Source organism: Pseudoliparis swirei, chromosome 9 (assembly GCF_029220125.1).
Source record: "Pseudoliparis swirei isolate HS2019 ecotype Mariana Trench chromosome 9, NWPU_hadal_v1, whole genome shotgun sequence".
NCBI lineage: Eukaryota > Metazoa > Chordata > Actinopteri > Perciformes > Liparidae > Pseudoliparis > Pseudoliparis swirei.
The window spans coordinates 9030536-9049072 of NC_079396.1; the positions used below are offsets into that span (position 1 = coordinate 9030536).

General features: G+C 43.2%; 2 protein-coding genes across 12 annotated transcripts in view; one reads left to right on the forward strand and one right to left on the reverse strand.

The window, feature by feature from the left end:
- cacna1db (calcium channel, voltage-dependent, L type, alpha 1D subunit, b) overlaps nt 1–7861 on the reverse strand; it is an 80340-nt gene extending 72479 nt beyond the window's left edge. For 4 of the 9 annotated variants that reach the window (XM_056424220.1, XM_056424217.1, XM_056424218.1 and 1 more), the window contains exons 1-3: nt 7323–7847; nt 5270–5726; nt 4421–4526 (exon numbers count right to left, since the gene is read on the reverse strand). In XM_056424220.1, coding sequence (XP_056280195.1) covers nt 4421–4526; nt 5270–5726; nt 7323–7350 — 591 coding nt within the window. In that variant the 5' untranslated portion in view covers nt 7351–7847. Of the gene's footprint in view, nt 1–4420; nt 4527–5269; nt 5727–6147; nt 6226–7322 lie in introns of those variants that run through there. The other 5 variants (XM_056424224.1, XM_056424223.1, XM_056424222.1 and 2 more) reach the window with 4 other exon arrangements.
- Nucleotides 7862–8210: 349 nt separating this feature from the next.
- On the forward strand, nt 8211–18349 carry dcp1a (decapping mRNA 1A). Of its 3 annotated transcripts, XM_056423565.1 has the most exons (10): nt 8216–8618; nt 8850–9062; nt 9388–9428; nt 10766–10893; nt 12827–12893; nt 13088–13226; nt 13632–13724; nt 14133–14738; nt 14897–15112; nt 16242–18349. In XM_056423565.1, the coding sequence occupies exons 1-10, from the start codon at nt 8601–8603 to the stop codon at nt 16320–16322; spliced, it is 1602 nt and encodes a 533-aa protein (XP_056279540.1). In that variant the 5' UTR covers nt 8216–8600; the 3' UTR covers nt 16323–18349. The 3 variants fall into 3 exon arrangements, with proteins under 3 accessions (XP_056279541.1, XP_056279540.1, XP_056279542.1); XM_056423566.1 differs by lacking the exon at nt 16242–18349 and having other exon boundaries at nt 8211–8618; nt 14133–14688; nt 14897–15086; XM_056423567.1 differs by lacking the exons at nt 8216–8618; nt 8850–9062; nt 9388–9428; nt 10766–10893 and adding an exon at nt 11495–11681.
- The last annotated feature ends 188 nt before the right edge of the window (nt 18350–18537 follow it).

Sequence of the window (18537 nt, forward strand, 5' to 3'; positions counted from 1 at the left end):
CTTCATCAATGAAAATGTGTGTTTAATTTGATCAAACATGGAAAAGCACCATTGTAAGTCAATTTAATAGCTGTAGCATGAAATCTACTGAGCTAAGTAGCAAACAACAGAATCCATGACTCCATTTGGAGTATTGCGAACGTGCATTATGGCTATAATGTCATAAGTCATAAGTCATAAGTCATAAGTCATAAGTCACAGACTTCCTGACCGACAGGAAGCAGCACGTGAGGCTGGGGAAACACGTCTCAGGCTCCCGGACCACCAGCACGGGTTCCCCCCAAGGCTGTGTTCTCTCCCCTCTGCTGTTCTCCCTGTACACCAACAGCTGCACCTCAGTCACCAGTCCGTCAAGCTCCTAAAGTTCGCGGATGACACCACCCACATTGGACTCATCTCTGGCGGGGACGAGACCGCCTACAGGTGGGAGACTGACCACCTGGTGACCTGGTGCAGCCAGAACAACCTGGAGCTCAACGCTCTGAAGACAGTGGAGATGGTTGTGGATTTCAGGAGAATGCAGCCCACCCGCCCCTCTCATCCTGTGTGACTCCCCGTCGGCTTGTGTGAGTCCTACCGCTTCCTGGGCTCCATCATCTCCCAGGACCTCAAGTGGGAGCTGAACATCGGCTCCATCTCCAAGAAAGGCCCAGCAGAGGAAGTACTTCCTGAGGCAGCTGAGGAAATTCAACCTGCCAGGAAGATGATGGTACAGTTCTACGGCCATCGTTGAGTCCATCATCTGCTCCTCCATCACCGTCTGGCACCCTGCAGCCACAGCCAAAGACAAAGCGCAGGCTGCAGAGCATCATCCGCTCGGCCGAGGGTTATCGGCTGCAATCTGCCTTCCCTCCAGGTCCTGTTCACTTCCAGGTCACTGAAGCGGGCCAGAAAGATTGTCGCCGACCCCTCCCACCCTGGACACTCCCTGTTCGAGTCCCTCCCCTCGGGGAGGAGGCTGCGTCCATCATGGCCCGACCTCCCGCCACACCAATAGCTTTTCCGACGGGCGGTCGGGCTCATCAATGGACCGCGGGACTGACTGACTGTCACCCCCAGGACTACCACCTCTTCTTCCACCTTCCTCTCTCCTCCTTCTTCCCGCTCCTTCCTCTTCCTCCTCCTCCCTCTTCCTCCCACTCCTCCTCCCTCCTTGCGTTGATTGTTGTTTGTCATGTCCAAATGTTGCACCTTCCACCAAAAAAAATTCCTCGTTTGTTTGTGAAAACATTCATTCTTTGGCAATAAACCTGTTTCTGATTCTGATTCTGATTCTGATTCTGAAGATTTGAGACCAGAAAACAAATAATGAAACCATTTTCTACAAATTTCCATGGCAAATTCATGAGAGGACAATATTTCTCCTTCTCGGTCCCATTTTTTGCTATGAAGGAGACGATCAATCAACAACTACATGCGCTCTAAGAAAAGGAAGCAGTGGTTGTGGAAATATTACAGTGTGTTCCCCAGACCTTGAATGAATTATTCTTATAAATAACCTTTGGCCTCTCTAGAATATATGTTGTTCTTGTTCTGTCAGTGTATAATAAGGGGATTGATACCAAATCTTAACATTCTGGTCTTTGTATCTAAATCTGGTATTTTTGAGTGATTGTTGATCATTCTCATCAATTTGCGGGTGGTAAACTGGTAAACAAAAGACAAAAACAACAAAACTGGGTTTTCTTTGAATTAAACTGCTTGCTGTCTTGTTGATACCAGGAACATAATTTTCATCTCTCCATTGCACATTATTAACTCTGCTTTCTCTCCGGAGTCCATGTGCCTTCACGTTTCATAGGGTCCATTGGACCTGGCTGGGTCTGATGCCATGGCGCTGCTGATGCCCCACCCACTCCTTCATCTGCCTGATGGATCACGGAGGTCTGGATCGTGGAATATGCCTACTACCAACTAAGCCATGGCCCTGTTGATGCTCTGCCCACTCCTTCTCTCTACCTCCATCTACCTGATGGATCATGGAGGTCTGGATCGTGGCCCATGCCTACTACCAACTATCAATACACTCTTTCATATTCATTGAATGTATTTTAACTCTAAATCTGTCCTTCTGTACACATGGCATCTATTTCACCTGTCCATCCTGGAGAGGGATCCTCCTCTGTTGCTCTCCTGAAGGTTTCTTCCCTTTTTTCCCCATGAAGGGTTGTTTGGGAGTTGTTCCTGATCCAATGTGAGGTCCTGGGACAGGGATGTCTATATGTACAGATTTTAAAGCACTCTGAGGCAAATTTGTAATTTGTGAGAATGGGCTATACAAAATAAACTGAAGTGAATTGAATTGAATTCAGTTCAGTTCAATTCAGTTTATTTTCAATTGAATTGAATAAATGGATAGGTGGGTGGATGGGTGAACTTGGAAGCTCCCGCCCCATCTCTCTCTTTCCCTCTCTCTCTCTGCAACCTCCATTCATTTACTGACGACTAATCCATTGCACAGATTAATCCCTCAACCTCCACACACAAACAACTCGGACACACACAACATTCTGTTTGTGCACACTCAGCCCCTCACATACAAACTCTTATATAAAATAAAACTAAAGTCCACGGTAACATATGTACACACGAACAGTGACATTTCGTCACTGAAAACACTTACGAGTTCAACAAAATTCATAAATGATTGTTCTACTCTTATGAATGAGATGAGAATTCTTCTGTAAAACAGAGGAGCAAAAGTGTCGCTTTACGAAAAAGCTTGAGAGCTGCAGGTTGAAATGTGTTGGGTTTTATCCACTAGAGATCAAATATGTTCATATTACTGCAGACATGTTTCCAATCACCACAACATTAGATTACTTTCATACAATTCATTCACCCATCAAATTCAGCGCAAATGTCATCAAACACAGTAAACACTTTGTAATTATGTACATTGTTCCAATTGTGTTTTCTTTGTGTGGTAATTCTTCATCAATGAAAATGTGTGTTTAATTTGATCAAACATGGAAAAGCACCATTGTAAGTCAATTTAATAGCTGTAGCATGAAATCTACTGAGCTAAGTAGCAAACAACAGAATCCATGACTCCATTTGGAGTATTGCGAACGTGCATTATGGCTATAATGTCATAAGATTTGAGACCAGAAAACAAATAATGAAACCATTTTCTACAAATTTCCATGGCAAATTCATGAGAGGACAATATTTCTCCTTCTCGGTCCCATTTTTTGCTATGAAGGAGACGATCAATCAACAACTACATGCGCTCTAAGAAAAGGAAGCAGTGGTTGTGGAAATATTACAGTGTGTTCCCCAGACCTTGAATGAATTATTCTTATAAATAACCTTTGGCCTCTCTAGAATATATGTTGTTCTTGTTCTGTCAGTGTATAATAAGGGGATTGATACCAAATCTTAACATTCTGGTCTTTGTATCTAAATCTGGTATTTTTGAGTGATTGTTGATCATTCTCATCAATTTGCAGGTGGTAAACTGGTAAACAAAAGACAAAAACAACAAAACTGGGTTTTCTTTGAATTAAACTGCTTGCTGTCTTGTTGATACCAGGAACATAATTTGAGTGTACTGTGTAATCAAATCTGAGTTGGATTCATACATAGTATTGTATTCAACGATAATAATTATTATGTCCGATTATACTGTCATTTTGGCACCAAAACAAACTGTGTTTCATCTCTCACTGCCTTTCTGCTCTCACACCATGGGGAGCTGCCCTGAGACACAGGGGAATGACCTGCTGTGTGTGTGTATGTGTTGGGGGGGGGGGGGGGTAGATGTGTGTGTGTGTGTCTGTGTGATTCAAAAAGACAATGACACACGACACATCCATCCAAATATTGCCGGGAAAACCCTCTGACGCAGTTCACACATCAAGCCAATCACACTCATGCAAAGGTGTTGAGTCGAGCCTTTGTGTGTCTGCTGATGACAAACAGTGGCACGAGCAACGAGCAGCACAGTGTAAGTTTGAGCAACTAAACTATCTGCATGGCTTGATAGCACTTGGGTAGAGAAAGTGAGAAGATGTGACAGGATCTCTTTTGGCATTTGTGACGTGCAACATCAAGCCTGCTCTGAATGTTGTCACTGCTAAACTAAGCCGAACGATGCTCTTAGAAAGTATTACAGGTTAGGAAAAGCTCCCAAAAATTGCAGTGTGTTCTTTTTACAATCCAATTCAGGTCAACACACACTTTCCATGGACAGAAATACATATTGTATATGTGGCTAAAGTGTATCTTCTGACCTCAGAACCAAACCAAATGAAATTCCTCTAACTTGCTGATCTGTACCACGCCATAGGCTACATCCACAGCAGGGATAAACACATGGCAGGAGCATTTAACAGTGGATGAACAATACACTTCAGCAGACCCCAGTTTATCTGTTACATGCCCAAGCCGTGTTTCGGTATTTTCCAGCACCACTCACCAGTTCTTGGTTGGTAGAGTTGGAGTCGTCTCCGGGGAAGGGGATGTAGATGGCTAAGGCCACACAGTTGGCAAAAATAGACAGCAGTATAAAGATATCAAACGGTCTGGAAAAGAAACTGTTAAGGACATTAATCGTGTATAGTGATATTAGAATTTTGGAGTGAGTGAATCCTTGAACATAGCAGGACTTATACATGATAGTTGCTGATGTTAATCACATAATTGCTTATTTATATTGTGTATGTTAAGCTACACATGCATTCATCAACCTCCCAACCATCCATCCGCAGAGCTATGAGGTAATCTATGCATTCAAACAAACATATGTGAAGGAAGATTTTCTCGGTTAATCGGGGGAGGAGGAATGAAGTCTCTGAATCCAAGTTGCCTGTATCCTTTTTATTTCTTGCAAGAAGGGAAATTATGCCACAGCTTCTCAGGGCTCTCTGTGACACAAGGTTCAACAACCCAAAAAACATTACTTATTCAACATGAGGGTTACGCCCCTCAGCCCCAGTCAAACAAGCAAAAGTGCTGAGTCTGGTTTGTACGAGAACTTTAAAGAAGAAGTTACCTCTCACTCGTCCTGAACAGGCAGCTCCTCATCTTGATTAAATAAAACAGAGATCTTGTCTCCGCTTCCCCCCACCCCCATTGTGATATGCGATTGGTCTTCAGAGAGCAGGCAGGTCTGCTTTGTATTTTCCCACTACACTAAATCACTCTTTTATAAAACTCTTGATCAACTAAGCTCTTTCTTCCCATAACAGGACCCAATTATATTTTACCATTACACATAATCCAAGCATCTGCCATCCCTCCATTCAGTCTCTGGGCTAAAGGATACTTCCACTCCACCAGGCTGATGCAGGCCCTGCGGATCGGGTTGTTGAGGGTGAGGCAGAACAGAGCTCTGGGTGGCCTGTTGTTGGTAGATCCTCCCTGCTTTTTGCTTTTGGCGTACTGCTGCCTCTTCCTCTGCGCCAGTGAGCCCACAGGAGGTGGTCCCGTGGTGCAAACTGTGGGCTGCATACTCATGTCAGGCTTCGCGACATCGCCCTGCACTTGGCGAGCAGCACTAATGGCGGCATGCCAAGCGAGGACCGGGCTGACACCCGAACCAGTGCCACCGGAGTCCTGAACGCCACTGTTGGCCCCAAAGAGACCACAAGAGGAGCCGACGGGTTTGCCGGTGCTATGCGGGGCATGCAGGGGCTCAGGGGGATGGAGCTGGTGCAGACGGGGTTGGCTTTCTGAGGCATCACCGGGGGGAGTGGTCCTTTTGTTGCTGGCATACTGTGCCCCTGGAGGAAGAGGGTACAATCAGACACAAAAAGGTCAATATAATTTAGAGAATGTAAGTTTAGTATGAATTTACATTGCTATGTACATTGCTTCCACTGTTATATTTTTGGTGCAACCACAGGAGGCACCAAATTATACACATGGCAGCTTTAACATTAACATTTCAAAATGGTGATTTTATTTTATAATAAGTCAAGAGAGATGTTATTATACATGTATATTCATAAAGGGCATTATAAACAAGGGGGACAAAATGCTTTCAAGAGAAAATCTAATAAAGTGTATATATGCTATATGTCCAGACTAGAACATTTTACATTGTACAGAAATCTTACTGTATATTTAATTTATTATTTATTTTTGCAGATAAGACCAGTGCAATTTCACATTAAAGCCCTGCTTAGTACAAGTTTAACTTACTGTCCACTGGTTCCAATGAATATGAAAACTGAACGTTAAGGTGAAGTGAAAGGACAAAGAAGAACAAGAAGAAGATGATCGTTTTGAAAGAATGTAGAAGAGGGAGAGAGCAGGAGAGACTCCCTTAATGAGAGAGACAGGGAGAGTCGTTAAAATCAATGCAAACCACGAGTGAAAGACAGTGCCCTTGACACATTCACTTTGGTTCACTGCAGCTCACAGCAGAATCACGACAGTCATAGCTAACTATGGCTGGAAGAGCTCTCACACTGAGACGATGAAATCCAAAACACTGATAAGGATAATAACTCTTAAGACTGAGAGAGAAGGAAGAACACACACAGAGAGAAAAAGGCCCTCGTGAACAACTAAGATGGGTGATTAAATGGTCAAAACACCAAAGCAAAGCAGAAACTTAAAAACTCAAATCGTAGACATATTCCCTGAATTAATTTTTAATTGTATTTGTACTGTATTTAAAAAATATATAGTTTAACTGTCCCTCCACATTCAAGGACACAACATCGCCACAGGTGCAAAATATCAAGTGCAACCTATGAGTACAGCGTGGACCTATCTGGGATGCAACAGGAATAACCAGCAGTTCTGCTGGACATCGCACATCTGTCGCACGTTGCTGGATGACAACTGTTGACTCCCTGCTGTTGTTCTCGACTTCACTTTGACCTGTGGTGCCTTTTTAAAAACACTACACGGTTTTTAAAGGACCTCTGACACGTGCAACTAATTTTAAACGATCGGAATTCGCGTTACTTCAAAAGTTTATTTAGCGTCTCTCATTTCATTGTGGAGGGCGCACACAAAGCATCCTCCCCAAGCTGCCACATGGATCCAAAACGTGCACTTGGCCACAATGAGAGCGAACACGGTCAACCATTTTACGGAGAACTAGAGCAGCAACTCGTTTCCCAATAGATTGGATGACATTACAATCACGCTCCCCTGCAGGACAAGCGCTCACAATGTCGATAGCCTATTCAATCCGTGGTCTCAAATAAATTAGAGGAAATAAATCCTGGGCACAGACACGATGGAGATCATATAACCACACGGAACGAACCGGCATCCAGAGAATAGACCGAACGAGCGCTCTCGCCCCCTCTATCTCTCCCAGCGCTCCAACTCTCCTACTGCGCCCCGCGCACAGCATTTACCTTCAGACTGTTCATCTGCTTCTTGCATCCTCGAATCCACATTGAAATGGTCCGTTTTAAATCCAACTCATCGTTGGAAGAGAAACATCCAAAGGTTTCGACGCGTGAGCCTGAACCGAGCCGTCAACCTGAATTATCAAATATTTTCCGAGCGCAAACCCAGAGAGGAGCGCCAAACATTGTTGCTACATCCGGGTGCCCGCCTGCGGATTCACAGTGGATCCGAGGGGACGCGCTGACAGCAGCAGTCAATCCACCACTTGATTCAATTATTATCTGGACTCAAGTTACATCAATTTACAGTATAGCCTGCTGGAATCAGATCCGAACTGGATATGCACCTGTTGCCGCCCACTGGACGTCAAAAGCGCATATTAAACATCTCAACGCAAGGATGACGTCTGGCAGAGAGACAAAGCTACAACTAAACAGCATTTAACAACAAGTGTTTAATCTGCCTCATATATATTTATATCAATGTTTCAGTTCCATGCATTGTTTTATGACTCATTGGGATGCAGAATCATTCAGGTCAGGGGAGCCGCTGTAATCACTCTGACTTTCCCTGTTTCTGGATAACAAGATAAACAGCAATCAACTATCATTCCATATCATTGAGGTCTTGTTATTCCAGGTCCTTGGATTGACCCCTCACGGGTCTTATAGTGAACGGCATTCTATCACCTGGCTCTTCTCTGGGGCCTCATTGCACCGTTTTCTGTTCTCACTCCGTGGCGATTCGAGAGGAAATGAGTTGTCGGAGCGGTGCTGGAAGGTTACCAGTGATTGGATTACCTGTGGCTGTTGGGAGGATAACAGTTTCACGGTAGCGCGTAATCCTCCGATTATAATCCCGGCTCCAATGTTCCCTCAACAGAGGCAGGTGGGGCAGCTGCAGCTCAACTGGACCAAATGACCGAGCAGATAATTGTATATTTATCTTTAGACGTTATTTATGACAGATTTTAACATATATGTACTGAATTATGTTAGGCTATAGCCTATACTTGTAATTGGTCATTTTGCCATGCGTAAATATAAAAAGTAAAGACATAACGATCTGGATCTTGAGTAAATTCCCTTCGATGCAAACAACTGGTTCACTTTGATTACTAACCCTAAACTGCACAAAGGCTCTCCGAGAGACTGGACCCCACCCACCGCCTGATGCAGCGCAGGCCTGTCATCATGAAGATATACTGCCAATATGTGTTCTAATTAGTGCAGTTTTCTTCTTAAATTACAATTTTTGTTCTGAATTTGATTTGATTCAACGTAATGCTTCATCGTTGCCAGGTGTGTATCTTAAAACAAAGTATGATTTTTAGATCCTCAATTTTATTTATTTTGTTTATTTGTAATATATACTGCTCAATACGACTACGGTCTTAAAGCGGCCCCTCATTTACTAAAATCATTTATTTTCTCCTTTTTTTATGGCACTTTGACAAATTGAGAATGGCCTATCTTACGTTGCAAAATAAACTTTGCGGGGGGGAAATAACCCTCTGGTAAACTTTTTTTTAGAACCATGATTTCCGAGGACAGCGGAAGTTACAACTGTGTCCTCAGAAACCCGTCCGTGTTGGAGCAACAATCACATCCAAGATGGAGACCGTTACCGCTGGACAAATGATGAGCCTGGCAGCTCTCCAGAGACAAGACCCGTACATTAACAAACTGCTCGATGTTACCGGACAGGTGGCTCTCTACAACTTCAACTCCAAAGTGAACGAATGGGTGAGTTTGTTGAAAGCCCCGCGGCGGTTTGTTAAAGGCTTCAGCGGTACGCGGTATGCTAGTATGTGTGCTAACGCGTGATTAAAACACCCGTGAACACTAATAACCGTGTTGGTATCTGTCACATATCCAGATATGTTGACGTGTCCACTGCTTTATTGCTAATAAGTTGGTTACATAACACTGCGTTAACGCTACCTGAGCTAGCACAAGCTAGCGCGTGACGTTCGTCGCTGTTATTCAGCACGTTTTGGATCAGCGGTTGTTGTTGTTGTTGTAGTTGTTGTTGTTTCTTCTTAACACATTATGTCACGCGTCATTTCAGGAGAAGACCGACATTGAGGGCACCCTGTTTGTTTATGCGAGGTAAGCACGTAATGGGGGGTAACTGCAGGTATTGAATGTTGCGCACCATGAATGTTGTTTATTTGTGCGCACGGACGTGTCTTTGCGCACACGTGTAGGCCGCAGTCTTTATAAACAAGGGTCGTCCTGCAACCCCAAGGTTGTCGGTTCGATCCCCGCTCTCCCCATTAGTTGCAAGTCGAAGTGTCCTTGAGCAAGGCACTGAACCCCCAGTTGCTTCCCGGGTGCATCACCGCAGCCCACTGCTCCTTAATAACTAAGGATGGGTTAAATGCAGAGAACTAATTTCCCCTTGGGGATTAATAAAGTATATATTAAAAATGTATTATTATCAGTTCTTTATTGGACTAATTTAATTTACTTTAATTTCAATAAGTTATCAGTTATTTTTCAGTATCTGTAATGTATAAACATTTTTAAAGTGATATATTTATTTAAGATTACTTTAAAATGTATTCATGTACACTATCGTTCAAAAGTTTGGGGTCACTTAGAAATGTCTTTATTTTTCAAAGAAAAGCACTGTTTTTTCAATAAAGATAACATTAATCAAAAATACACACTATACATTGTTAATGTGGTAAATTAATATTCAAGGTGGAAATGTCTGGTTTCTAATGAAATATCTCCATAGGTGTAGAGAGGCCCATTTCCATCAACTATCACTCCAGTGTTCTAATGGTACATTGTGTTTGCTAATCGCCTTAGAAGACTAATATCTGATTAGAAAACCCTTGTGCAATTATGTTAGCACAGCTGAAAACAGTTATGCTGGTGATATAAGCTATACAACTGGCCTTCATTTGAGCTTGAAGTTTGAAGAACAAAATTAATACTTCAAATAACCAATGTCTTGACTATATAGAATATACACTAGAATATACACTTTTATTAATCCCCAAGGGGAAATTAGTTCTCTGCATTTAACCCATCCTTCTTAGTTATTAAGGAGCAGTGGCTGTGTGAAGTGGGCCGCGGGAAAGTCTAGTGTCTGCAGTGCCTTACTCAAGGACACTTAGGCTTGCAACAGATGGGGCGGATCGAACCCACAACCCTGCGGTTGCAGGACGGCCCTCTTACCCCACTGAGCTAAAGCCGCCCAATATATGTTCTATGAAATGTTCAATTCATTTGATAAATAAAAGTGAGTTTTCATGGAAGACACGAAATTGTCTGGGTGACCCCAAACTTTTGAACGGTAGTGTATATGTATATATTTCAAAGAAATGCAAGTCTAGAAGGCTCAAGTCATAAGTAAGGTGTTGTGAAGTGTGACCAGGGATGTGTTGTACTGCCGGATAATGATTTAAAGTGTTTTCAACCTTTGCTCCTCTAAGGTCTGCCTCGCCTCACCACGGCTTCACCATCATGAACCGACTGAGCACGGAGAACCTGGTGGAGCCGATCAACAAAGACCTGGAGTTCCAACTGCAGGACCCCTTCCTTCTCTATAGGAACGGCAACTGTGAGTATTTTGTAGAATAGAAGCTAAAACGAGCTAAAACAGTAGATCTCATACACAGTACCAACATGTGACCGTGTTAGCGTTTATTTACTGCAATTTACTGCATATGTCCTGCTAGTAGACAGCATTGTTACAATCACAGGATCACACAGAGAAACAAATGGAATATAATATGATGGTACCTCTGAAAATGCTGAATATACAACTCCCCAGCGTTCTCCGGAACATCTCCTTCCCCTTCTGCTTGAAGTCATTGTGGCGTCTTGGAGTTGCATGTAGCAAGAAAACTTCTTCTGAAGCGTTTTCTCCGCTCATGGCCTCTCACAAGCCGAGCAGACAGCAACAGTGTCAGCTCGGTCTGGCCACGGTCGATATCCTTCTGCATGCGGGCCACAGCCAAAAAGATCAGTCTGGTTGATTATGAATCTGACTTCTTCTTCATATACTAATAATAATAATACTAATAATAATTGTTTAAGTTGTGTTTTTACTGATTGCCTTATCCAGATAGATGCCTATGCTGTAGCAGAGTCCTTATGGGAACTGTTCTGCGAAAGTGCGTTGAAAAGAAAAGAGTGATGAAAGTCCTCAGATCTTGAGAAAGTAACTGACAGCGCTGCCACCGAGGTAATCTATTAGAAGTCTGAACAGGAGTTTCAATAAAGCAATGAATAAGGAATTAGACGATTTTCCCATTTGTTTGCTTATCAGAAAAAACAACATGGCCAGGGTCAACGTCAGAGTGGACTGCTCCCCTTTTGGACTCGGTTTGCCCATCAGCCTGCCTGGTATGGAAGACATGATGTAATTTCTTGTTCGTATTCAGCCCAGAGCCGCTTCTCTGATTGCTTCACTTGAGTGCTCTTGTTGGCATGTTTACTCCTGAGACTGGGTTGAGTTGTAGGTTACAGTTGTTGAGTAAAATACTGGTCGAAGATATTCCTCTGGTTTTGTTGGAGACGTTTCAAGCTGCAGTCGGTCGCCTGGAAGACGGGTCAGAATTAATGTTCTCTCGTTGTGTCCTCCCCTGTTTTAGTTTAATTCCATTGACTGCATGTGTAGTTCTCCCCAGTTCTTTTCAGTCCATTAGTGGTCTTCAGTGATGCGACTTACTGGCTGAGGATCCCGTTGGTAGATTTCAAATGTCAATTGGTCGTCATGTAGGTCTTGATGCGCTCCTGGTTGTTGTAAAATATCTTCAAGATGGTTCAAAGACGCCTCCCGTGGCGTCCAAGTAGGAAGTGCCGAGACGGAACGATGGAGGCTAAGCACACGCACGATTGAAGTTTGATTCAGACACACAAAACAGGGAGTATTATTCAGAGAGATCGTGATAACTAATAGTTATTTGTGTCTGGTCCGAGTGAACATGCTGCCTGAGGTTCACCAGCGTACTCAAACTTAGAGAATGCTGTTTAGAGAGACCAGTGTACTTGGACACGCACCTGTTTACAACTCTCCCTATTCCCCTTGGTCACAGTTGATGCGGCAGGGAGGCAAACACTCCGGTTGCTAGGTTACCGCTCCCTCTTGAGGGACTTTCAATACACCATTATCTCATCACATACACACAAATGACGCACAAGCAATCTAGAATTAACTCGTTATTGTGACGACAAACAGTTAGTTTTTATTTTTACATTTTATTGTGCAACAAGTAGGTGAATATGGTGTCTGTCCAGTTGATGCAGCATTGAGTTTAATAGTAATGATAGATTCTAATGTTCAACAGGCCTGAGCAATAACCTTTTGAATAACTGTATTGTGATGATATAATCCTATGTTGTTAATGGTTTGTTCTGTGTCTTATGTAACACGCGTGCTTTGCAGCAGCCAAAACGTAATGTTTATCCTGACATTTAACAGGCTGCAGGTGGGTAATGTTTTCTCTGCTACACATTGTAATATATAGTATTTTATGTTTTTCTTGCAGTGGGTATCTACAGTATTTGGTTCTATGACAAGAGGGACTGTCACCGCATCGCTCAGCTGATGGTCAAGTAAGAAGTGTACCCTGCATCTGTGTTTGGATGAGATGGGTCAGTACGCTGATGGCTCCTCAGAGCTGTTCACCCATCAGGTGTTCGCTTAAGAAGCAGCTCTGCTCTCATCTCAAGGAGTATTTAATTCCACATTCGACAAAGCACATAACAGTTCGGCGGGTACACTAAATGTCACATTTTAACTCTCCAAGGATTGTCAAACAAGAGGCAGAGCACGCCCAGAGAAATTCCCCAGAAAGGGCAGCGCCAACGAGGCCCAACGGCGTGGCAGAATCACGGCCCATCGACATCCTGGAACTGCTCAGCAAAGCCAAGGAGGAATACCAGAGAGTGAGGAGGCAAACACACGTAACATGTTATTTATGTTCTTGGATCAGCCAACGTGTTTTGTTTTTTTCAGTACTGTGGTTTGGGTATGATCCAGAATAATTAATTTATCATTGCAGATTAAACAAAAACATGATCTTTGATCACAGGCGTGAGTCAAAATGTAGCATTTGTAGTATTTTAATTCATACATGCCTATTAAACACTGAGTGATACGCTCTCTTAGGTCTGACACATACTCATGACTCGCGGATGCATATATGAGATTACGGTGGTACTAAATCTGTGATAACTTCTCAGTATGAGGTGGGAATATATGCCGTGTCCAGTTTTTAGTCCAAGTATTTATCCTCTGGTTCTTTTAGATTTAGCATTTTGTGTGTGTGTGTGTGTGTGTGTGTGCCGCAGGCTCAGGCAGGTGAAGATGTGTCTGCAGAGCCGAATGGGAAAGCAGCTCTCAACGCCGCCGTGCAGGCGCACAGCAAACCACAACCTGAGAAGGTACATGCATTACACAAAGAGATTTACTCATATGTCGTGTTAACTCCTCCAAAGAGCGACCGTATGAGAACACAGGGGTGGTGCATGTTTTCATCTCAGGTGTCACGGTCACCCCACATAAGCAGTAATTGGAGGCAGAAAGCTGTTGATCATGTGGGTTATGTTGCAAACTGACAGTTAGTCCAACCTTCAGGTTTTAGATTGTTTTATGAATTGTTTTAAACATAATGTATCAGAAAATACTAAACAATGCCCATCTTAATTCAGTCTAATGTGGCATCCTCATTTTGCTATAGTCATAAAATCAATCAACAGCTTTTATTTGGATAGATTTTCTGTTGACTGTTTCTGCTCTGCATGTGTTTAATTCCCACCGCAGCTCACACATGTGTTCTCTTTACCCACCAGAGCTCTCACACGATGGTGAAGCAGATCACAGTCGAGGAGCTCTTTGGCTCGTCTTTTACCAAGGACCCCCCACAGAACACCACCACTGCTTCCAGTGACAGTGACCCCTCCACCGCTTACCTCCACAACCAGTCGTATCCCACGCCAGCCCACCCAAACCCACTCTTTCCTCCCCATCTCTCAGCCCGAGACCCCGGGTCAAGTCAGCGGCACCAAGTCCCCGGCCTGCTCCCAGCTGCCTACGCGATGCACCCCGGCCCTGTTTTCACATCGGTGGTCCCGAGGTCTGACCCCCAACCTCAGTGTTCAGTCTCCCCTCTTATGGTGCTTCCAGCTGGCTTAGAGGCGTGTGCTGCTCCGCCGGTTCCCGCAGCTCCATCATCAGCTCCTCCTGCATATTTAGGTCAGGAGATACTCGACACTCTGAAAGCGGCAGTGCCCTCTGTGAACTCGGACATCCACAAGCCCATCCTCGCACCCAACTTCCTGCCAAGTGCGCTGTTCCCACCCCACAGCTTCCAGGAGCCCATGGGCAAACACCTTCTGAAGCACAGCAGTGAGATGAATGTTTTTTCTCAGTCTCCAAACCTGATCAAACCAATGTCTGTGAGTTCAATGATTTTCTTTGCAGCAGTTTATGTGGATCTGTTCACTGATATTAACCTCTTTGGGGTCGTATAACGCAATATATTTGATTATAATCCAACATATTGTTTGTTCATGTGCCTCTCTAATCCTCTCCATCTTTCTTGTTCTATTGTCAGGCGGTCCCCATGAGTCCAGGTCTTGCGGTTCCAGTTTTGCCGATCTCTGTGCTTCTCTCCCCGAGCGCCTTCCAGCAGTCCACCAATAAGACGGCAGCGTCGGCGGTCCCCCCGGCCCCCGTCGAGCCCTCCCACGCCTCTGCAGGAGCTTTAGAGCCTCCACAAGCAGCCTGCAGCAAAACACATCTTCAGGATACGCTGATTCACCTCATTAAGGTACACAAAGAGTGTAAAATACATGAAGCAGTACTGTTGGCCGGTTTAGTGTAAAACACTTAAGACAGAGCTGTTCTGAACGCAGCATTACCATTTCAAAATGTAAAGACTAGTCTGAAGTTAACGCGTTTGTTCATTGAAATTACAAAAACATTAAATCTTGGTCCAATTGTCGGGTGAATCTTCCCAGGGTTCCTCTGAGGAACGCAGAAACTGAAGCTGCCTTTTGACAGAAAGAACCAGTGATTCAACTTTATTTCTAAATAGTGCGGTAGTTCCTGTGAACAAAACCGTCAATGCAATTTATCTTAAAACTTATTTCCCAAAATAGGAAAGCACACTGTGCAATTGGTATCACTATTGGGAAGCAGGGTGGACGCTTCTTGCCGTATATTTAGCGTAAGCAATAATTCAGTCAGCGGTCGAGTGAGAGAGAATCGTAGAGGAGGAGCAACAAGAGAACAAAACCAGTGATGTAAAGAAAAATAAAACCTGTATTTCTTGATGGATTCGTTGCGGTTACATTCTAAAGCTGAAATTAAAATAACCAACAAGATAACAGATGAAATACACTTACGTTGCTCAGTGGTTAAGAAAATATGATAACTGTTGTTGGGTTTTTTATGGGTACAAAAACAGTAAAGAAATGCTCCTGTCTGCTCATACGGGACTTTTAGTTCCTGGTTTGGTTCCTCCGGTTCATAATTCCTGGAAAGCCAATTTTCATAGAGAGCTGTCTGACTGCTCTGGCCCAATATGGTGACGTGAATGGAGTTTCATTCGTGGCGCTCACATTGTGGAAAGATTAAAATAATGCAACGGTAACTCTTCTTTCCATAAATGGTGTCCATGTTCCTCGGGGTAATCTACAGACGACAGTTTCCATTGCAACTCCTGTGCTGAAGAAATGGTTCCAAAGAAACCAATTAGTAACTGAGACCTCCTTCCGAAAAGATTTGCTGCTCTTAAGTTTGAAGTGCTTCAATGCGAGTCAGTAATCTGCTGTACGTCCCGCCTTCAGAATATTGTAGTCGTACAATTAGTTATGTTTCCAATGAAAAGGTAGAATCATTTGCTCACTCGGGTGTCGTTTGTTTATTCCTCTCTCGTTTACTTCCTCCCGGTCTAGAACGACCCAGACTTCCTCGGTGCCATTCATGATGCCTACCTGCAGAGTTTGTCCAAGGACCTCAGCAACATGAAGCTATAGTCCTCGTCAAGCATCATCACACTCACTATCAGCGCTGACCCCTGCGTGACCTTTGAAGACTCAAGTGAATGGGACGTAAAGGAAGACGACAGGTTTTTGACACGCTGCACAACCATTCAACACGCGTCCGTGTTCTGAGATCCTCTCACTGCTCCTGCCTCTCAACATGATGGTGGGTTTTTTTCGTCTCAGCTGAACTCTTCAGCTGTCTCGGCTACCTGCGTTACCGTGGATCTACTTTGCGTCTGCTTTGCCAAACCAGAACTACTTTTGACCTTTTATGAAAGATGATTTTGCAGTTTGAACATTGTGGGAATCGGAGACGCTGCTTCTCTTACTCGTCTCGCGTCTTTTGGCTTCTCGCAGTGCGAGACGGTCGGACCAGTGAGGACACACGAAGAAGAAGAAGAAGAAGAAGGAGGATCTCTGTGGGGACCTCAGAACTGTTGTGGGGTTCTTTGCAGACAGACTCTGTCTCTCTCTCTCTCTCTCTGTCTCTTTCTCTTTCTCTTTCTTTCTCTCTCTCACTCTCTGTGTGTGTGGACTACTCATTTTCCTTTTTTTCCACTTCCCCTCTTCGTAATGCCGAGGCCTGTTCGAACAGCCATCACAGTTATTGTTGATTTTTGTGGTCGTCTCTTAATAAGGAGGAGATTGTTCAGGATTTTGGTTTGGTATTTTTCAACCCTTGTGCAAGGAAGATGAAGAACCTTCGGCATTGTTTCAAGAAGCTCCTCGTCTCTGCTGTTTATTAATAGCTTTTAGGGACACCAGCGTTTTGGGATACTTTATGACGGTACAGTTAAGCTACATTTAACTCAACCTCAGGATTCTGGTTTGGCAACAATTTATAATTCAAATATGAGAAGAAAAAAAAAATAGCTATTAATTTTTGAGTTATTGTTAATATTCCCAACTTTTTAATATTACATTTCTTTAAAAACAAATCAAGGAGCTGATGATTGGCACACTAATGATGACAAATATAAACTGCGTCCAGTCCCTTTTCCAGCCCAAAATAAAGTCTTGCGTCACAAAGACTTAAAGACAGACTTGTTCTTTGTTGGGTTTCTTTGCAGTACGAGGTTACTGCAGCACAGAGCCGTAGAACCGGGAGAAGCTCACCGGCCTCATCGTGTGCGACACTGACCGGCTGTTCTATGCTTTTTGTGATGAACAAAGAAAACCAATCCAACGTAGATCAGAAAATCAGGTTTCAAAGATTATGGGGAACAGGTTTATTAGCGTGTGTCTCGTGGGCCTTTCGGTAAACAATGTAAACACGGACATTTAGGTTTACGGTTCGGTGATGTTTGATGTCAATCGTCGGCTCATGGGTGTCATCTGTCTTATTTTTCACAAAATACCAAGCAAGTCATTCCACATGGCGACCTTAGCAGAATACTTTTTTAGGTTTAACAAACATGAATTGCAAAGATAACGGCTCTTTTTGAATTTATGAATGTTTTATTGCAGAATGTCATGTAATCCACGTTTGGAGATAATTGAGGGAGTGATGCTGAATCTGCATGAATGCCTGCCTCGATGGTGGTACTACAGCTTTGCATTATGTCCTGCTATCTGAATGTATGTGATTTGTTGCAGTATATATGTGCCGGTCTATTTTCCTCCTGCATATTTAAGCTGAACGTGCTTTCAGTAACAGCTGTTAATCATGTTTTTCTTTCCCTTTTGGATTTCGCAAAATTAAGATTTAAATTGCGAACATGACATCACATCCTTTGTACACTTATTTGCCCTGTTTATAATTTTTCAAAAGTAATCTTTCCACCAATTCTGCAATGTGTTTGATAAATAAACTCACATGGGAGGAATTGTTGAAATCGGTTGTTTTAATCCAGGGCATATATTTAAGATTTTAAGGTTATTTTATGCTTTGATATAATTGGCCAGAGATATAATTTTGGAAAATTATTTTCAAATTATAAAATGTTCTAAGATTGTTGCCACTGTACATAATTTGGTTTATTTTTGACTATTTTGTGATATTAAAGAGTTGAAATAGAGTTGTCTGCTGTATTTCGTTAAACTGAAAATATGCTTTTTAAGTTTATTGCTGAAGCTGACAATATTGTGACACAAAATGATGTCACATTTTCTGAAGAAGGTTAAAAATTGTCCAGTTTTGTCGTAGAGCAAATGAGAAAGAGAGAAAATGTAATTACATTTGGCCGGATAGTTTTCTCTAAAGTGT